The sequence below is a fragment of the Herpailurus yagouaroundi genome, unplaced genomic scaffold (assembly GCF_014898765.1).
Source record: "Herpailurus yagouaroundi ecotype Mexico unplaced genomic scaffold, PumYag 192, whole genome shotgun sequence".
NCBI classification, from domain to species: Eukaryota; Metazoa; Chordata; class Mammalia; order Carnivora; family Felidae; genus Herpailurus; species Herpailurus yagouaroundi.
Genome location: NW_024412423.1, coordinates 26763666 through 26779150, shown reverse-complemented (window position 1 = coordinate 26779150; position 15485 = coordinate 26763666). Strand labels below are relative to the sequence as shown.

The 15485-nt window shown below is 52.7% G+C and overlaps 1 protein-coding gene and 1 long non-coding RNA gene across 7 annotated transcripts; one reads left to right on the top strand and one right to left on the bottom strand.

The window, feature by feature from the left end:
* Window positions 1-89: 89 nt before the first annotated feature.
* On the bottom strand, window positions 90-14528 carry SLC4A9 (solute carrier family 4 member 9). 6 transcript variants are annotated; one of them, XR_005781377.1, is made up of 23 exons: window positions 13167-14527; window positions 12663-12823; window positions 12279-12392; window positions 11788-11843; window positions 11505-11662; window positions 11151-11238; window positions 10659-10813; window positions 10349-10465; window positions 10003-10123; window positions 9711-9844; window positions 9275-9537; window positions 8139-8197; window positions 7718-7906; window positions 7476-7589; window positions 6388-6462; window positions 6123-6284; window positions 5797-5975; window positions 4978-5050; window positions 3226-3294; window positions 2800-2973; window positions 2043-2195; window positions 1347-1450; window positions 90-280 (listed from the first exon to the last, which is right to left on the bottom strand). XR_005781377.1 is itself a non-coding variant. In XM_040444680.1 (22 exons), exons 1-22 carry the CDS (start codon window positions 13382-13384, stop codon window positions 1397-1399), a joined length of 2940 nt encoding a protein of 979 aa, XP_040300614.1. In that variant the 5' UTR covers window positions 13385-14528; the 3' UTR covers window positions 1183-1396. The 6 variants fall into 6 exon arrangements, 1 of the variants encoding a protein (XP_040300614.1); XR_005781376.1 differs by having other exon boundaries at window positions 10003-10177; window positions 13167-14525; XR_005781378.1 differs by lacking the exon at window positions 6388-6462 and having other exon boundaries at window positions 10003-10177; window positions 13167-14524.
* Window positions 5872-8906, top strand: LOC121010816 (uncharacterized). Its single transcript, XR_005781382.1, has 2 exons — window positions 5872-5981; window positions 8114-8906. It is a non-coding gene; the product is annotated as an uncharacterized LOC121010816 (long non-coding RNA).
* Window positions 14529-15485: the final 957 nt, after the last annotated feature.

Genomic DNA, 15485 nt, shown 5'->3' with positions numbered 1-15485 from the left:
AGACCCCCAATTCTGTAAAGAAGAATTTGTAAGGGCAGAAAGTTTAAAATAGGAAGGGCTTCCAGGTCCCTTTAATGGGATAGAGAGTGAATAGGGCCTAGTCAGTCATCAGGGCTTACCAGCAGACCTGCTTGTTCCCTGCCACTCTCTACCTCCTGCTCAAGAGGGCAATACAAGTCTTGGCCAGCTGCCCTCCAGTCCTGCCCCATTGTTCCCAGACGACTGAACATCTGGCTGTTAAGCCAAAAACCAACAATGTCCTAACTTCCTGAGTAAACACCTGTGAACGAAGAGAAGACATAGTTGAGTCAGAGCAAGTGCTCAGGGGCACAGTAGGGCAAAGAACAAGGCAAAGGAGTTGGTAGGGGATAAGGAAAAATTGGATCTTATTCTGGGCTTGCCACTGAATTGCCCTTTCTCCCTCTGGCCTCTAGAATTTTCCATTGCAAATGGTGGGGCTTATTGTACTCTAGAGCTTGGAAAAGCATGGATAGAAGCGGGTTCTATGACCCCAGAAATTCAGCTTATCACAGGGGAAAAACACCAGGCTTTTGCACATGCCGCACCCTCGGCCTAGAACATGTCCCTCCATCTTATCCTGCACAGTGTTTATTCATTCTTCAAATTTCAAGTTATGCACCCCTTCCTTTTCTCCAACTCCCACCACCCCACCTTCGCCACCCTCCAAGAAGGTGCTCTCTCTGCTCCCACAGCTGGTGCTTCCCTTAGCCACCTCTATCCCACTCCAACAATTGCCTGTTGGTCTTTCCCAGTGGAATTTAAACTGATGAAGTTAGGGACCATGATTATCTTACCCCTGTCTCTCTAGTATCTAAATACTCCTTAAGTACAGTATTCATAAAATGTTTTCATAAGTGGAGGAATAAAAATTGAAGGAATGGCAAAGTGGGCAAGTGACCGAATCCCTCCACTTGTCTGGAGTGTGGTTCTCAGCAGCCTAAGGAAGTGGCCTCCAGGGCGAAGGAAAGCAGCAGGGACATTTATCTTCCTTTCATCTCCTCCCCGGTTCCCTACATTCTTTCATCATCTTACCCCTTCCTCCCACCGGGGGGGGGGGGGGGGCCCCATCTCTACATCTAATTTGGTGTGAGCTTCAGCTCCCTCTACTGGCCAGACTTCAGTGCCGCAGGGAGCCAAGCCCAGGTACCCTGGCTTATTTCATTCTTCCCTCTGGGGAGACCATTCTATTCCCTCCTCTACTTTGGGGTTCATGAAGGACTGGAACATGAAGGCAAAACAGGCTAGTCAGCACACTGGAAGTTTCCAAGGTCTGAGCGCACACTTCCCCATCCCTGACTCCAGGGGCACTTCCCTCACATCCTCACCTCATGCTCAGTTTCCTGGAGTCTCTACTCCCAAATTCCTCCTACTCCAGCTAATTCACAGAGATGTTGATTTCTGGAGCCCTTGGCTGATACATCAGCTCTGACTGTGGAAGAAAGATCCCAAGATGAGTTGGGAATAGGCAGAGACAGAGCAGAGAGAAAGGGACCCAGAAAGTGAAAGGATATAAACCCACACTGAGACAAAGATCAAGGTTGAAAAAGCCCACCAAGGGGCGCCTGGGTGGCGCAGTCGGTTAAGCGTCCGACTTCAGCCAGGTCACGATCTCGCGGTCCGTGAGTTCGAGCCCCGCGTCAGGCTCTGGGCTGATGGCTCGGAGCCTGGAGCCTGTTTCCGATTCTGTGTCTCCCTCTCTCTCTGCCCCTCCCCCATTCATGCTCTCTCTCTGTCCCAAAATAAATAAAAAAAGTTGAAAAAAAAAATTAAAAAAAAAAAAGAAAAAGCCCACCAAATTGTCATCAGACCTTTCCAATCCCATGGGTTGATAAACTAGGGCCCTTGGCCCTATAAAGAAAGATTTCCCTCACCCCTTTGGTGTACCTGTGTCAGTGAGGAGCTAAGGGGAGTGATTGTGTTCAGGCTTAATAGAAATATTAGACTTTAGGGATAATTCCTGGTCAAGAAGGTCTTCCCCACTCCTGCCCCCTTCTCCTGAGAGGGCCCATCCTGCAGCTTACATCTTCAGTGTCACCACTAAGTGAGTACTCTGGCTCCAGTCCCTTCTCAGGGATGTTCCTTTCCTTCTCTGGCATCAGCTCGTCCAGCCAAAGGAGTTCCTGTGGTGAGAAGACCCACTCCAGTGCCTTTCGGACCCCCACCAGGCCCAGCAACTGCAGGGATGCAAACAAAACCCAGAGCTGTCAGCAACAGCAGCAGAAACATGAACTACAGTAACATTCGTTGAGCACTTCCTATGTACTAGACACTGTGTATTGTTTCACTTAATGCTAACACATTCCTACGAGGTAGATATAATTGTTCCCATTGTATAGAGAAAGAAACTGACGCCTTGAGAGTTTAGAAACTTCTCAGAAGTCACATAGCTGGGATGTGGTTGGTCCTACTACAAAGCCTATGGCTCTTAACTTCCTCAGAGCGTAAGAATAAGGCCAGAAACCACCTGTGTTATCACCTCACTGAGTAATAAAAGTGCCTGTATTGCCTCTCCCAGGACCTCAGTTTTCTTTTGGACTTTATATTCCTGCTTGTGGTTGATCAGCCCAAAGAGGTTAGAAAAATGGAGTTGAATCAGGTATCCCAAGACTAACCTATCCGTAGGCATCTCTCGGCCATCTTTCTTTGTCCTAAAACTCCCAACCAGAGCTAGGGCAAGTGAGAGGGGAATGTCTTCCTCCTGTGTAGGCTTTGGCCACCCTCCCAGGCTCAGAGTCTCCCAGGACCCCCAGGACATTACCCAACCTTGCCCCAAGTTACCATGAGGGGGAAGATGATGGCTGCAGGAGTAGATTTGATTATCCAAAGCAGACCCAGGCAGGCAAGCTGGATAGCTGTGAAGAGGTGGACCCTGCTCAGAGGCACATGTCTCAAGAGGAGGAGGTCTGGCTGGTGTTTTGCTGGCATCAATAATAGCTGTACCCTCTTTGTGAACTAGGGGAATAAGAGGAGGAGGAGAGCAGGGTGTTCAGCCTGGAGGGTGTCACTGTTAGCTGTCCAAGTCCAGCGTGAGCGGGAAGTCAGAAGGCTCCCTTGGCGCCCTCCCCATTCAGAGCCTGGCATCAGAGTTCCTGAGCCCAGGAGAGACAGGAAGAGGAGAGGAGAGGACTTGGCAAGTATAAGCAGAAGGCACCAGCAGGAAAGAAGAGGAGGAGTGAGACTGCTTGGTGATTCTAATGGGCCCACCTGGATGCTGCTAATCGCTGCCACTCCCATGTACAGGAAGATTCCATAGAGCACAGGCATCGGGATGAACTGGTAGAAAAAAAGTAGAGAGCTGGCAAAGGAGTTCACTTCTGCTAGCTGCCCAGACCCACACTCCCTCACCTCCACCCCCACCCCAGCCTTAGGCTCCAACTCCAGCCTCCAGCATCCACACCTAAGTTGACCCAGGTCTTTCTCTTCCTTTCCCACTTTGCATGCCTGATACTGAAGCTTCAAGATGGTCAGATGAGGTAAATTTTATAATTTCCATTTCACAAAAGGGGGAAATGGGTTTCAGAGAGATTAAGTTAACTTGTCCACTACCTGGCCTACTTCTCCTATCTTATCTATCACTTTCTTCTTCGCTCCCTCTGTTCCTGCTATATGGCTTCCTTTCCTTCTCTCAATATGCCGAGGTTTATTTCTATCCTTTGCAAGGCCTTTGCTTTGCTTTGCTATTTCCCTCTACCTAAAATGTTCTTCCTTGACTTCCTTCTCGCTACTCAGGCTTCTCACTGCTCATCTCTTGATACCCCAGAAGTGGTGGGGTGTCTTGACACCTTTCAATCTAAAGTAGACCCCTGGCACTCTTAATCACCTTATGCTCTTATATTTTTCATTAGAAGTATTCACTATTTGAAATTTTCCTGTTTTATTGTTTTAATTTTTTTTTTCTGTCTCTTCTCACCAGACTTCAAGCAGTGGATGGTCTCTTTTGATCACCACTATATCCTCAGTCTTTGGAACAGTGCCTAGCATATGGTTTATGCTCAGTAAATATCTGCTGAATGAGAGTCACCTAGTTAGCAAGCAGCCAATCCAGTCTATCTGGCTCTTTCAACTACTCTACTCTCACCCAGCCTCCATGACCTTTCCCTCCCCAAACCTTTCCTCCCTGGTGACTCTTGTATACCATTCTCTGTGTCCTCGCCTTAGCTTGTTGGAACCTTTCTACGATTACTTATTACTTAATTTTTGTTCATGTGCGTATGTTGCTGATAGGGGCTTGGCTCCATATCTCTTTTCAATACTCCTGTCTCCCCTTCCTCCCTGCCACTTCTCCCAAGTGCCTAGCAGAGCCTTGCACATGGCAGGTGTTCTATAAACATCTGGTAAGGGAGAAGTGAAGGGGTTTTGTCTCAAGGTTTTCCTGGGATGTGATGATCACACTGTTAGTCTAAGGTTTGTTGGCAGGCTGGAGCAAGACTGCCATACCTCTTGGCCCATAGGGGATGGTAGCGTGCCCATACCTGGCTCCACTGGGTAGAAAACCCACCAGGTAAGAGTTTGGATTCTCAGATCTGAGAAACTAGCTCTTTTGGTGGCCTTTTGTAAGCTACTTAATCTCTTTAAACTTCATTTTCCTTGGGGCACCTGGGTGGCTTAGTTGGTTAAGCGTCCAACTCTTGATTTCCACCCAGGTTGTGATCTCACGCTTGTCAGATCCAGCATCCAGCCCTGTGTTGCACTCTGAGCTGGGCGTGGAGCCTGCTTAAGATTCTCTCTCTCTCTCTCTCTCTCTCTCTCTCTCTCTCTCTCAAAACAAACAAGCTTCAGTTTGCTCATTGGTAAAGTATGAATGTCTCTCAGGGTTCACGTGAGGATCAAATGAGACCAAGTGTGGAGAAAACTTAACACGGTGTCTAGTGCACAGTAAGTATTTAGCCAGTGTCAGTTCTTGCTGTATTTGTTATTATTACTGCCCTGCCCCTGATGCCAGCCTAACAAAGGTACCTTCAGTACAGGTGCCAGGAAGATGGAGGCTCCTGTGAGGATGAACACCACCAGGCCTGTCAGCCTCTGCTCCCTGTGGGGTGAGGGAAGAGTTAGCTAGGGGCTGGGAGAGCCCCCAGGGTGCGTGGCTTGGAGATGCTGACCAGACGCCACTATAGGCACTGGCAGGAGGGAAGTGGAGAGAGCCCTTTCCCCCCCACCCTCCCAATAGTAGCCTGGCAGGGAGGGGGCCTTAGCATCATGTACAAAATTGGTGGAAAGGAAGGGGCAGGGCACTTGAGCTGGGATGTTCCAGGCCTCTCCATCAGCTCAAGCTCATAGTTGCTCTTTGTTTTTATTTTTTATTTTGGTGCAACGTTAGCGATTTTTACACTGCCATAAAAACTTTCATTTCACAGTTTCAAAGTTGATTTCACAAACTTTCCACGGATTTATTTCCAACAGGTTAGAAAATTGTTTTTGTCACAGTAACTTTGTAACATCAGTGAGGCACTCCTACCTTGTGGGGGGGCGGGGACGGGGGATTGGGTTGTTAGGTGGCACCTCACCCTCCCTTGGCCCTGGCCGCCTCGGGCCTTTGTGTCCATGAGGCTCCTCCCACGGGCCCTCCCACACCCATGGCCAAGAAGAAGAGGGAAGACCTGACACGCCCATCTCAGCCCGGAACCCACCCATTCACCCCACTGCAGTGCTTATGGAGTAGTGAGAGAGCCCCCTGGAGGCTTAGAATTTAAGCTGTCCAAATCACTCTGCCTTGTACTCTCCTACACCACCTTACGGATGGATCTCTCACTCTGGCCTCCTCAATATTGGCCTCACCTGATGCCCAGGAAGCTGCGGGGTTCCCCCAGGACACAAGCTGTGCTCTCTCTCCGAAGACTGTCCATATGGGCCAGGGAGATGACTGTGGCTGAGACATACCAGGGCAGCCCAAGCACCGAAGTGAGCAGCAGCAGCACAGCCACACAGAAGAGGTCCAGGTGGAAGCCAGCTCCCTTCTGCAGGTAGTGGTGGAGCATCGAGGATGAAACTAAGCCAGATCTGGGCTCTCTGTCCTCTGGAGTGGGAGAGGGAGGGCCTGGACCCCACCCTGGAGTTTCTGTACCTTGGTCTAGGGGCCTCTGGGCCTACCCAGCAGGTCTTACCCGCAGTTTATATTCGGCACGGTTGAGGATGACTGCTGTGATCTGCTGGTCCATGAAGATGAGGATAGACAGCAGCAGAGCAGGGAGGGCGGCTGCCACACTCAGCCACCAGGGGTTGGCTCCAAAAGGTGACACCAGCCATCCGCGCCCAGGGAGTGTGGGCTGGGAGAGGGCATTCCGTGGACAAGTTAGAGAAGGCCTCCCAAGAGCACCTCACCTGCACACCCCGGCTTTGGCATTCCTCCATAACCCCCAACCCCCTTACCCCAGTTCCAAGACCCTGGGTGGTAGGTGGGAGCAGTACGTGTGCATGTACAACTGGTTGAAAGCATTCCAGTGCCTTAAAAGAGGGCAGAAGGAGGGGAACCAGCCTGGGAGTTGGGCTGGAGCCAGGGGCTCTGGATTTTGGTTCTCAGGTGCCCTCCCTCCCTGCAAGAGGAGGAGATGGTGGGTGAGGCCTGCCCACGTTTCTTGATGTACAGAGCCCTCCTCCCTAGGCACCCCCCGCCCCCTACAACCAGGGTGGGGCGACTCAGGCTCAAACCTGCCTTGATCTGGGGCCAGGGCAGGTCTGGGTGTGTCTGCGTCTGCTCTGATTATAAGCGTCTGTGTCGGGGAGGGGACCCCAGTTGCCATCTCAGATTCTGAGCCCCTGAGGCTACCCCAGGTGGAGTCTCCCTGCTCTCCTGTCCTGGGGGAAGCTGGAGAGGAGGTCTCCAAATGCACAGGCAAAGTCTAGGTGCTAAGTCCGTGCTAAGCCTTGTCCTGTGCACTGCCGTGCCCTTGGGAGGGAGCTCCAGCTTTAGCAGATCAGAGCCGGCAAACAGGGGTGCAAAGAAGACAGTGCGGAGTAGTAGGGTGGGTAGGGCCAACCTATGACAACAATAAGTAACATTTTTTGAGATCTTCGTATGTGCCAGATGAGTGACTTACACTCATCTTCTGTGAACCTTAGAACAACTTATAGAGTAGCAGCTATTGTTATTATTTCCATTTTACTGGTAAATAAATTGAGGCTCATTGATGAGAAATGTGGGTTGGCTTGCCTAAGGTCACACAGCTAGGAAGTGGCAGAACTGGATCTCGAGCCCAGGGCTGGCTGACTAGAACCCAAACTCTTAACCCCTAATTTATAATAATAACTCCCATGTTTTCTGTACCCACTGTGTTGGCAGCAACACCTCATTAATCCTCACAACAACTCCGTGAGGTCATTATTATTACTATTTGTATTTTATGAGCAAGGAAATGGAAGCTCAGAGGAAGAAAAGCATGGTATCCATTCATCTTCCTCCTCCAAAGTCCTGTCGGCTGGCCCTGCTCTCCCCTCTGTTCTACACTCCCAGCTCTCACCTTGAACTCGCTGGGCACCATGAGCTTTGGTGTGGCTAGACCCAGGAAGGAATCGAGGCCACAGCCCAGCAGCATGGCCAGGACTGAGGAGAAGTCACCGAGCACTTTGCGCACCTGGCCACACAGTGGACACTTGGTCAGGTTCAGGCCTGCCAGCCCCCTCCCTCTTTACCCTTTCCCATTCACAGACAGGGCCCAAGGCCAAGAGGCAGTACTCTCCCACAGACAGAGGTAACACTCACCACAGAGGGGAAGAAGCGGCTTGTCTTTACATGCTTGAGGGCCGTGGCTATGAGGAAAGAAGTAAGGAAGAGGAGGACAGAGAAGAAGGCGATGTCTGGGACTATATGACAGCCGGGACCACGAGGGTGGCCTCCCCGTCGGGCACACTCAGGTGGGGGCAGCAAGGAGGCATTGACCAGGCCTAGGTCCTGTATGGAGGGGTGTTCAGGTATGGGGTTATGGGTGGCAGAATAAACATTGACTGACGCTCACTGAGACACCAAGGGCCCAGGATAGGAGGTCTCCAGCCACAGCAAATGTCTGGGCCTCTGTGAACTGTAATGGTTTCCCTAGCCTGTGGGGAGGGAAAAGCCAGGAACCACTGACTTCTTTGGCTTCCACCATGTCTTTCCCAGGACTCTCCCAGGAACTGGCCCTCACCATGCTTGAGATGTCATCTCTGTCTTTTGGTTCTGTCTCCTTCCACTGAGACTCATTTCCTGGGAAGCAGAGAACAATTTGGGTATATGTGCCTCCTCTGGAAAGCTTCTCCAGCCCCTCAGGAGCCTGATCTCATGGATCCAACTGAGCCAGAAAGTTCTTAGTTCTGACTCATCTGTCTTCTGACCCTAAATGCTGTGCTCCTCAGGACATCTCCCAGTCCCTACCAATTCCTTACGTCTCTGTATCCCTGGTGCCCGGCATAGGACCAGCCAGAGCAGATGCCTAGCAAATGTTTGCTTAAAAGATGAGCACACCAATCTGTGGGTTTCTATCAGGACCAGAACTGGTTTTGCTCATGCCTAACACAGAGTCTGGCGCTCTTGAGAGGATATCTCTTCCCCATTCCTGCTGCTTCCTTGTGCAGGGGTATGTGCAAGTGTAAAACTCTGAGCTGCTCTCCCCCTCAGTCAGTCACTCAGACTAGGGAAGAACAGCAATTTGTTCGATTGGTGAATTTGAGAGAAGGAATGGAGCATGCCTCTCCCTGTCCCTTCCTCTCCCCGCTCTTGGGAATAGCTGCCTGCCCTGTGCATGCAACTTAGCTCTGCCCTTCTGTGGCAAGACAGTCCCTGTCCAGGGCAGCCATGACTGGGTGGGTAAATCTATTTAATTTTGGTTTCATTGTTAGGAAGCCCGTTTCCCCACAGATATAAGCATGTTCTTCTATCAGCACTGTCAGAAATAAAGATGATATTGGGGCACCTGGGTGGCTCAGTCGGTTAAGTGTCTGACTTCGGCTCAGGTCATGATCTCGTGGTTCGTGACTTTGAGACCATCTTGGGCTCTGCGCTGACAGTGAAGATCCTGCTTGGGATCCTCTCCCTCTCTCTCTGCCCTTCCCTGCTTGCTCTATTTCTCAAAATAAATAAATAAACTTAAAAAATAAAAGATAATACTGGGCCTGCTCTGTTACTTCTCAATGGATTCAAAACAAAAGTGGGGAAGAGTGCTGCTGGTCATCGGGAAAGTATTCAGGATTTTGTTGAACTTAACAAGGGGGACAGCAAGGGGACATCCCCTCCCCCTCCCACATCCTCCCCCGTCTCTTCCAGCTCCGTATTCCCCTCACCCACCTCCCAGGTCTGGGTACTGGCAAAAGCAGCCGTAGGCAGGAGAGCCAGGGCTCTGGATGGGATAGGCACTGGTCAAGCTCAGCATTTTGCCCACAGCATCGTAGATGAAGATGAGGCTGATGAGGGCACAGAAGCCTTCTTCGGTGAAGCGGGTAAAGTAGCGTACCAGCACGCTGGCCTCTGTGGCCACTAGTGCCAGACAAAAGGTGGCCACCCAGATGCCCACCCATAGGCGGAAAGGCAGGTAGTCCAAGCTGTAATCTCTGGGGGAGTGAGACAGGCAGGGATTGCCAGGGATGTTCTGCTCCCCACTTACCCCAGGTTAGGTACCCCTGGTGCCAAACAGACAGTTCCCTCCCTTCCCTTTTGACCCAGCCAGGATCAGGCCAAGAGTGCAGCTAGTGAGGGTCTGGTGAGGGTGGGGGCGTTCTCCTACCTGCTGAAGGAGAAGAGCAGGCGTTCAAAGACCAGCACTGGCCCCGTGCTGCTGAGGATGGTGAGGGGCTGGCCAGCCAACAGGCAGAAAGCAGCTCCAGCCACTGCAGTGCCCAGAAAACTTTCCAGCACCCCCTAGAAGCCGGCGGAGGACCCTGTCAGCACAGGACACCGGAGTCCTCAGTACAGCCACCCAAGCTTCCAGGGAGCCTCCACGGCCCACCCCTTGCCCCAGGGGTAGCTAGCAGAATACTGAAACTTGTGCCTGCCCCCCCTCACATCTCCCGATTCACCTGAGCACCATCGGTGGCTTCCCCCAGCAGACCCCCAAAAGTGATGGCGTTAGTGATGGTGGCCAGGTAGATGTAGAGCACAGCCGAGAAGCACTGGGGATGCAGCGCGTCCAGGAAGTCACTGGTGTACCACAAGGCCTTCCGACGCACATCCTGGACAAGGCCCCCAAACAGCCTCCCACCCATGGTTTGTCAGTGACCCAAGTGCCCGCACCCCACGCCCCTATCCCTGCTACCTTCCCTGTGACTGGCTGAGCCCCTCCATCGTGAGCATACACCTCTGTGCCCCTGTGACCCCTCTCCCCTCCCAGGACCCTTACCCCTGCTCTCACCCAGCTCACCTCACCTGCCTGTCCGCTGTAACTCTGGGCTGGGCACATGTGGCCAGTGACCATGTCTGTCCTCAGCCAAGGCCCCATGCTGGGCAGATGGGCCCTTGACCTCCCTCAGTTGTGAGAGGAGCCTGAAGAGAAGGGGAACCCAGGTTGCCTGAGGATCTCCAACCAAAACGTGACTGGGCCTGCTGCCTCCTGGTGGCTGCTCTTATCTCTGCCAGCAGACCCTGAATCCAAAGATAAGTATCCCTTTCCTGGGATCCCCTCCCCTCCTCAACAGTGGAACCGGACCCAAGGTCTGTGGAGGAGACCCCCATATACCTTTTGTGCTGGGAAGGCAGACATTTGGGTGGGGCGATCCGGGCTGTCGGGTCCCACCGACCTGGAGGAAGCACTGTCACCTCCTCTAGGAAGGCATCCAGGGCTGCCAGAAGGTGCTGAAGGCTGCTGGCCCGACGAACTGACCACTGGAATTGCTAGGGACAGGGGCAGAAAGGGGCAGTAAATGCCGATCTGGACCTTTACATGAATCTTTACAATCTCAAAGCTAGACACAGGTCATTCAAGCATTCCTTCATTAATACACGCATGCAGTGAGTATTGGGGGCCTACCGTGTGCCAGCAGTGTCCTAGTTAAGGGGGCTACGTTGGTAGCCAAGAAAACTTAAGTCCTCACGTGCACAGACCCAAAGCCACACTCTGCCTCATTGCTGTATTCAGTCACATCTAGAGGCCACAGTGTGCACTCTCACTGGCAAAAGGGCGTGTGCGTGCACACACTCACACACGCACGTGCTTGCCTGCCCAGCTCACCCGGTCACTGAGGAGGACGGCCATGGCCCGGCCCATCTCATGATAGCCCCTTCCCAGTGTGGAGGGACCAAGGAGGAGGCAGAAAAACCTGAGGGAGGAACCAGGCCCCAGAGAAAATAAGAGACTGCTATCCCACAAGGCAGCCCTGACCTCTGACCTTCCTACCAGCCCCCATTCATACGCTCATCATGTTCACACCTACTTTGCAGCCCTGACCACCACCCCCTCCCCAGACCCCTGAGCACCATCCCCCCCACTCACGCCCCCTCAGAGAACTGAACCAGAGACTTCTCAACCCCCTCCCCAGTAGAGATCCTTCTGGGCTCCAGGACCCCCGACTCCCCACAGCCTCACCTGCTGGGAAGGGGCACCTCAGTGAGGGGCCCCAACACCACTGGATCCCGCAGTCGTACAAAGGCCCCCAGGGGCCGTACCAGGAAGCCCAACTCTCCGGCCAGCACAGCCCCTGCCTCAGCCCCTGGAGGCAGTTTCCGTCTCAGAGGGTTCTGACGCTGGATGGGGGGTTCAAGGAGACACATGGATGAGTGGTTACGTGGGAAGGCAGATTTTGGTAGGGTACTGATTAATATTGAGGACTGACTCCTCTCCCAGCCCTGCCCAAGGAAGGACCACAAACCTGTTCCTTCAGCGGGGCTTCCTCACTGTGAGAAGCCTCTCTTGGATGAGCAGACCCTTCGAAACACGATCAGGCAGAGAGTAAGAGTACAGGCTTTGGAGGTGGACACACCAGGGCTCCCTGACCAGGTTTACCTGTGATAAACTATGAAAACTAGAGTTCCCCTCATTGAGCTTCAGTTTTCTCATCACTAAAATGGGGCTAATTGTGGTACTGCCTCACCGGATGGTTGTGAAGATGAAACGAGAATATACTGCATGTAAAGCTCCTGGCACGGTGCCTGTCAAGAGCGTCCCTTCACAAAACTCTGGCCCCTCCATTCTTCTCCCCTCACCGTTACCTCCACTTCTCACCCATGAGGCCTGGGTTGAGGCCCCGGGGTGAGAGGTCTGAGCCAAGGTTAGGCTGCTCTTAGTCCAAGAAGCGCAGGGGGGATCTGGGACCCTCCCACCCAGGGCTTTTGGTCCTGGGCCCAGGGAGGGGCCTCTCACCCTGGCAGGGCCTGGTGCCTGTGGGCTGGATGAGATGCTGGGGTCTCTGCAGCAGCAAGGCCTGCAGCTGCCCTCTCAGCTCTGGGCTCAGCGACTCCACTCTTGTCACCTGTTCTAAAGAATAGAGATGGGCCTTCAACCCTCTCCTGAGAGCTCCCTGTCCCCACACTCTTCCCCTTTCCCCTCTGCCTGGCTCCCTTTCCCTTCTGGGAATCTCAGGAAAGTTGCTCCTCCATTCTGCTTTTCCATCTCCTCCCTGTGACAGGGATGGATAATCCCTAGGGTGCAGTGGGGTGAGCTCTGGAAAGTTCCAAGGCTTTGGGGGGAAGTCTTAGGGAAATGGCATAGCTACTTAGGCCCTCCCTGTACAGGCTCCCAGCATACCCACGAGCTCCAGGAAGCTCTGAGCTGGACAGTCCAGGAGCACAAGGCCCTCGGCCAGTAGGCTGCGGAGCTTCTGAAGGCTGGGCAGTGCCAGGGTGGGCACGTGAGGGACACTCCACCGGCCTGCACCCACCTCCAGCTTCTCCTCAAACAGCACCCACCTGTGGTGGAGAGGAATAGACTGTGTTATTGGGGCCATCTCTCCCAGGTCCAGGTTGTGGGAACACAGGAGAGCCAGGGAAAGTAGAGCAATGGGGGGGGGGGGGGGGAGGCTGGGCCCAGTGGTGCATAGCATGCCCCTTCCTGGACATTCACCCCTCATCTGGGGTCTTGGGGAACTCAAAAGTAGACTGCAGAGAAAACTGAGCATCATGGAGGGTGAGGGCCTGAATTGGAGAGCACAGAGAGGAACTCTTAATTGGGGCAGAGCATCTCCCCAAACAGGAGGAGTCACCAGCTGGGGAAGGGGCAAGACCCCATAAAATTGCCCTGGGTCCCACTCACCTGCCTGTCTCTCTCCACTCCAGTGCCTGGGGCCAGCCCAGAAGTTCATTCAGCTGAATGAAGAGCAGAGGGTCCGTGGGTACCCCCCGATCCCCTCTGTCTGTGTCTGAGGTGCCGTCAGGGCTGGGGCAAGAGCCAGGGCCATTCTCCAGCTCTCCTGTGGGCACATTTTCACAAGCACTGGAGACTTCAAACTCTTCCTGGCCTGGCAGCTTCATCTTGGGGAGGCTTGCACAGACTCCCAGGGATGGTGCAGTCCTAGGTTTTGAGTCCTAGGTTTTGAGCCAGGGGCCCTCTGGCTGGCTGCATTTATAATGCACCCCCACCCTCCATGCAGCGCAACACAAACAGAGCAGGGCCTGCTGGCTCCAGAGCCAACTGGGTAATCCCCTTTCTTGCTTGCTTTCCCCAGCCTTTGCTGCCCGAGAATGTTTGTAAGGCTAGCCTGATCTTTCCCAGGCTCTAAAGAAATGCCCAGCCTGGGGCAAAAATGTTGTGTGCATTTTCTGTGGGATCAGGTCTGACCCCACTGTGTTTTGTGTAAATTAACATGAGTAAGTCACTGGCCTGGGTCTGAAGACTGAGACCATCAGATGATCCTGCCCCCTACTCTGTATCAGATACAAACACCACCACCCCCAGGACTGTTTTGGGTGTCACCAATACACCCTAAGGGCCCCTATTTGGATAAACAAATGTCTTAATGAGTAACTAGGGGTATAGAAGCCAGGCTAGATCGAGTAAGGGAGACAACAGGCAGAGTCCCCTCCCATTAAATGGGCTAATAATGGAAAGTGGAGACAGTTCATGGAGAACACAACGCCTGAGTCTTAAATTCCTTTGTTTGATCCTGGAAACTTTGCAATTTAGCTGGGTCCCTGGGGTCTGCCTCTGTAACCCAGACCCCCAGTGAGGATAGAGGAGCCAACTAGAGTGTGTGTATGGAGTTCCCAGGGCCAAAGGAGCAGAAGAAAATGTGGTCTATTAGCAACTCCTCTTGGCTCTTCCTTCAAAGTAAACCCAGCATCCAACCACATCTCCCACATCCTCCACTTCTGCCCTGTTCCAAGCCACCACCATGTGTCACCTGAATTATCTCTATAGCTTTTAATCTCTTGCAATAATCCCCCTGCCTCCACTCTTCCTTGGCCGAAGTTCATTCTCTGCACAGCAGCCATAGGAATTGTTTTAAAAGGTAATCAAGCTATGTTACTCTTCTCAAACCTCACCCAATACATTCCCATTACTTCTAGAAGAAAAATCAAACTCCGTCATGACCTATAAAATCTGTAGTCTGGCCCTAGCCTACCTCCATGACCACATCTCGTACCATTCTCTCTTGCTGATTCCTTTCTAGCTGTCCTGGTCTTTGTCTATTATGTAAAGCCTGTTCCTGCCTGGGTGTCTTCTAGTTCTCATCTCTGCAAGGGAAGTTTTCCTTCCAGATGGTTACATGACTGGATCCCTGTCACCTAAGTGTCATCTTAGACGTTACCCATTCAAGGAGACCTTTTTCTTTTTTTCCATCCAGCCCTGTTTTTCCATCACATTTCTCAGTTTCATTTTCTTTCTAACAGTTATCACTGCTAGTATCTGCCTCGTGTATTTGTCGTATAATTGCCTGCACCTCCCCCCCCCCCCCCCCACACCTACACACACACTGGAATGTACCGTTCACAGAGCAGGTATTTTACCTATCTTCTTCCCCGGGGCCCCCAGAGCAGGTACCTAACGGCACTCAATAAATTCTTGTTCAATGAGAGCATAGAAAGGGGCGGGGGTGGGGAGGGGGATTTGGGGGGAGGGTGCTGGGAAATAAACGCGTTTCTCCTGGAGGCCACACGAGGGCGCTGCTCCCCGCGGACAGGATCGCTTGGTCCACTAGGCTGCAGGGTTTGCTTCCCCAGTGGACTTGCCAGGGCGATGAGGTGACAAGAGGAAAGGGAGGGGTCCTTAATGCTCCAAAATTCCCTGGATTGGCCCGGCGGGATGGGATGTGGGAGCCGCGCAACAAGGATGGAGAAAGAGGGCCAATCGTGCTCTTTTGAACGTGGGTCAAACCCTCCACTAGATACATGGGACACCCCTCCTCCCTGGGAAATGGGACTTGGGCTGATGACCCTTCCCACCAACCCCAGGTCTGGACTTGGAGCGATTTGCCCCAAGTCCAAGGAGGTCCCAAGATAGGAATGGAGTGAGTCATTATATTACCATGTGGAAACCGGGTGCTGAGTCTGAGGTGGGAGTTGGTTTCAGCCCCAGGAAGAATAGAAACTGGCCTAGGGCCTGAGAGGGCCTGGAATCCCTGTGACCATCCCC

Bases quoted from the DNA above. Each gene is read 5' to 3' on its own strand.
- SLC4A9 (XM_040444680.1), bottom strand. From the start codon at position 13,384: ATGAAGCTGCCAGGCCAGGAAGAGTTTGAAGTCTCCAGTGCTTGTGAA. The intron at 9,845-10,002 runs GTGAATCGGGAG...GCCGGCTTCTAG, and splicing joins AAGCCACCGATGGTGCTCAG to GGGGTGCTGGAAAGTTTTCT. The intron at 5,976-6,122 runs GTAAGACCTGCT...CACTACCTGCAG, and splicing joins GTGCCGAATATAAACTGCGG to AAGGGAGCTGGCTTCCACCT.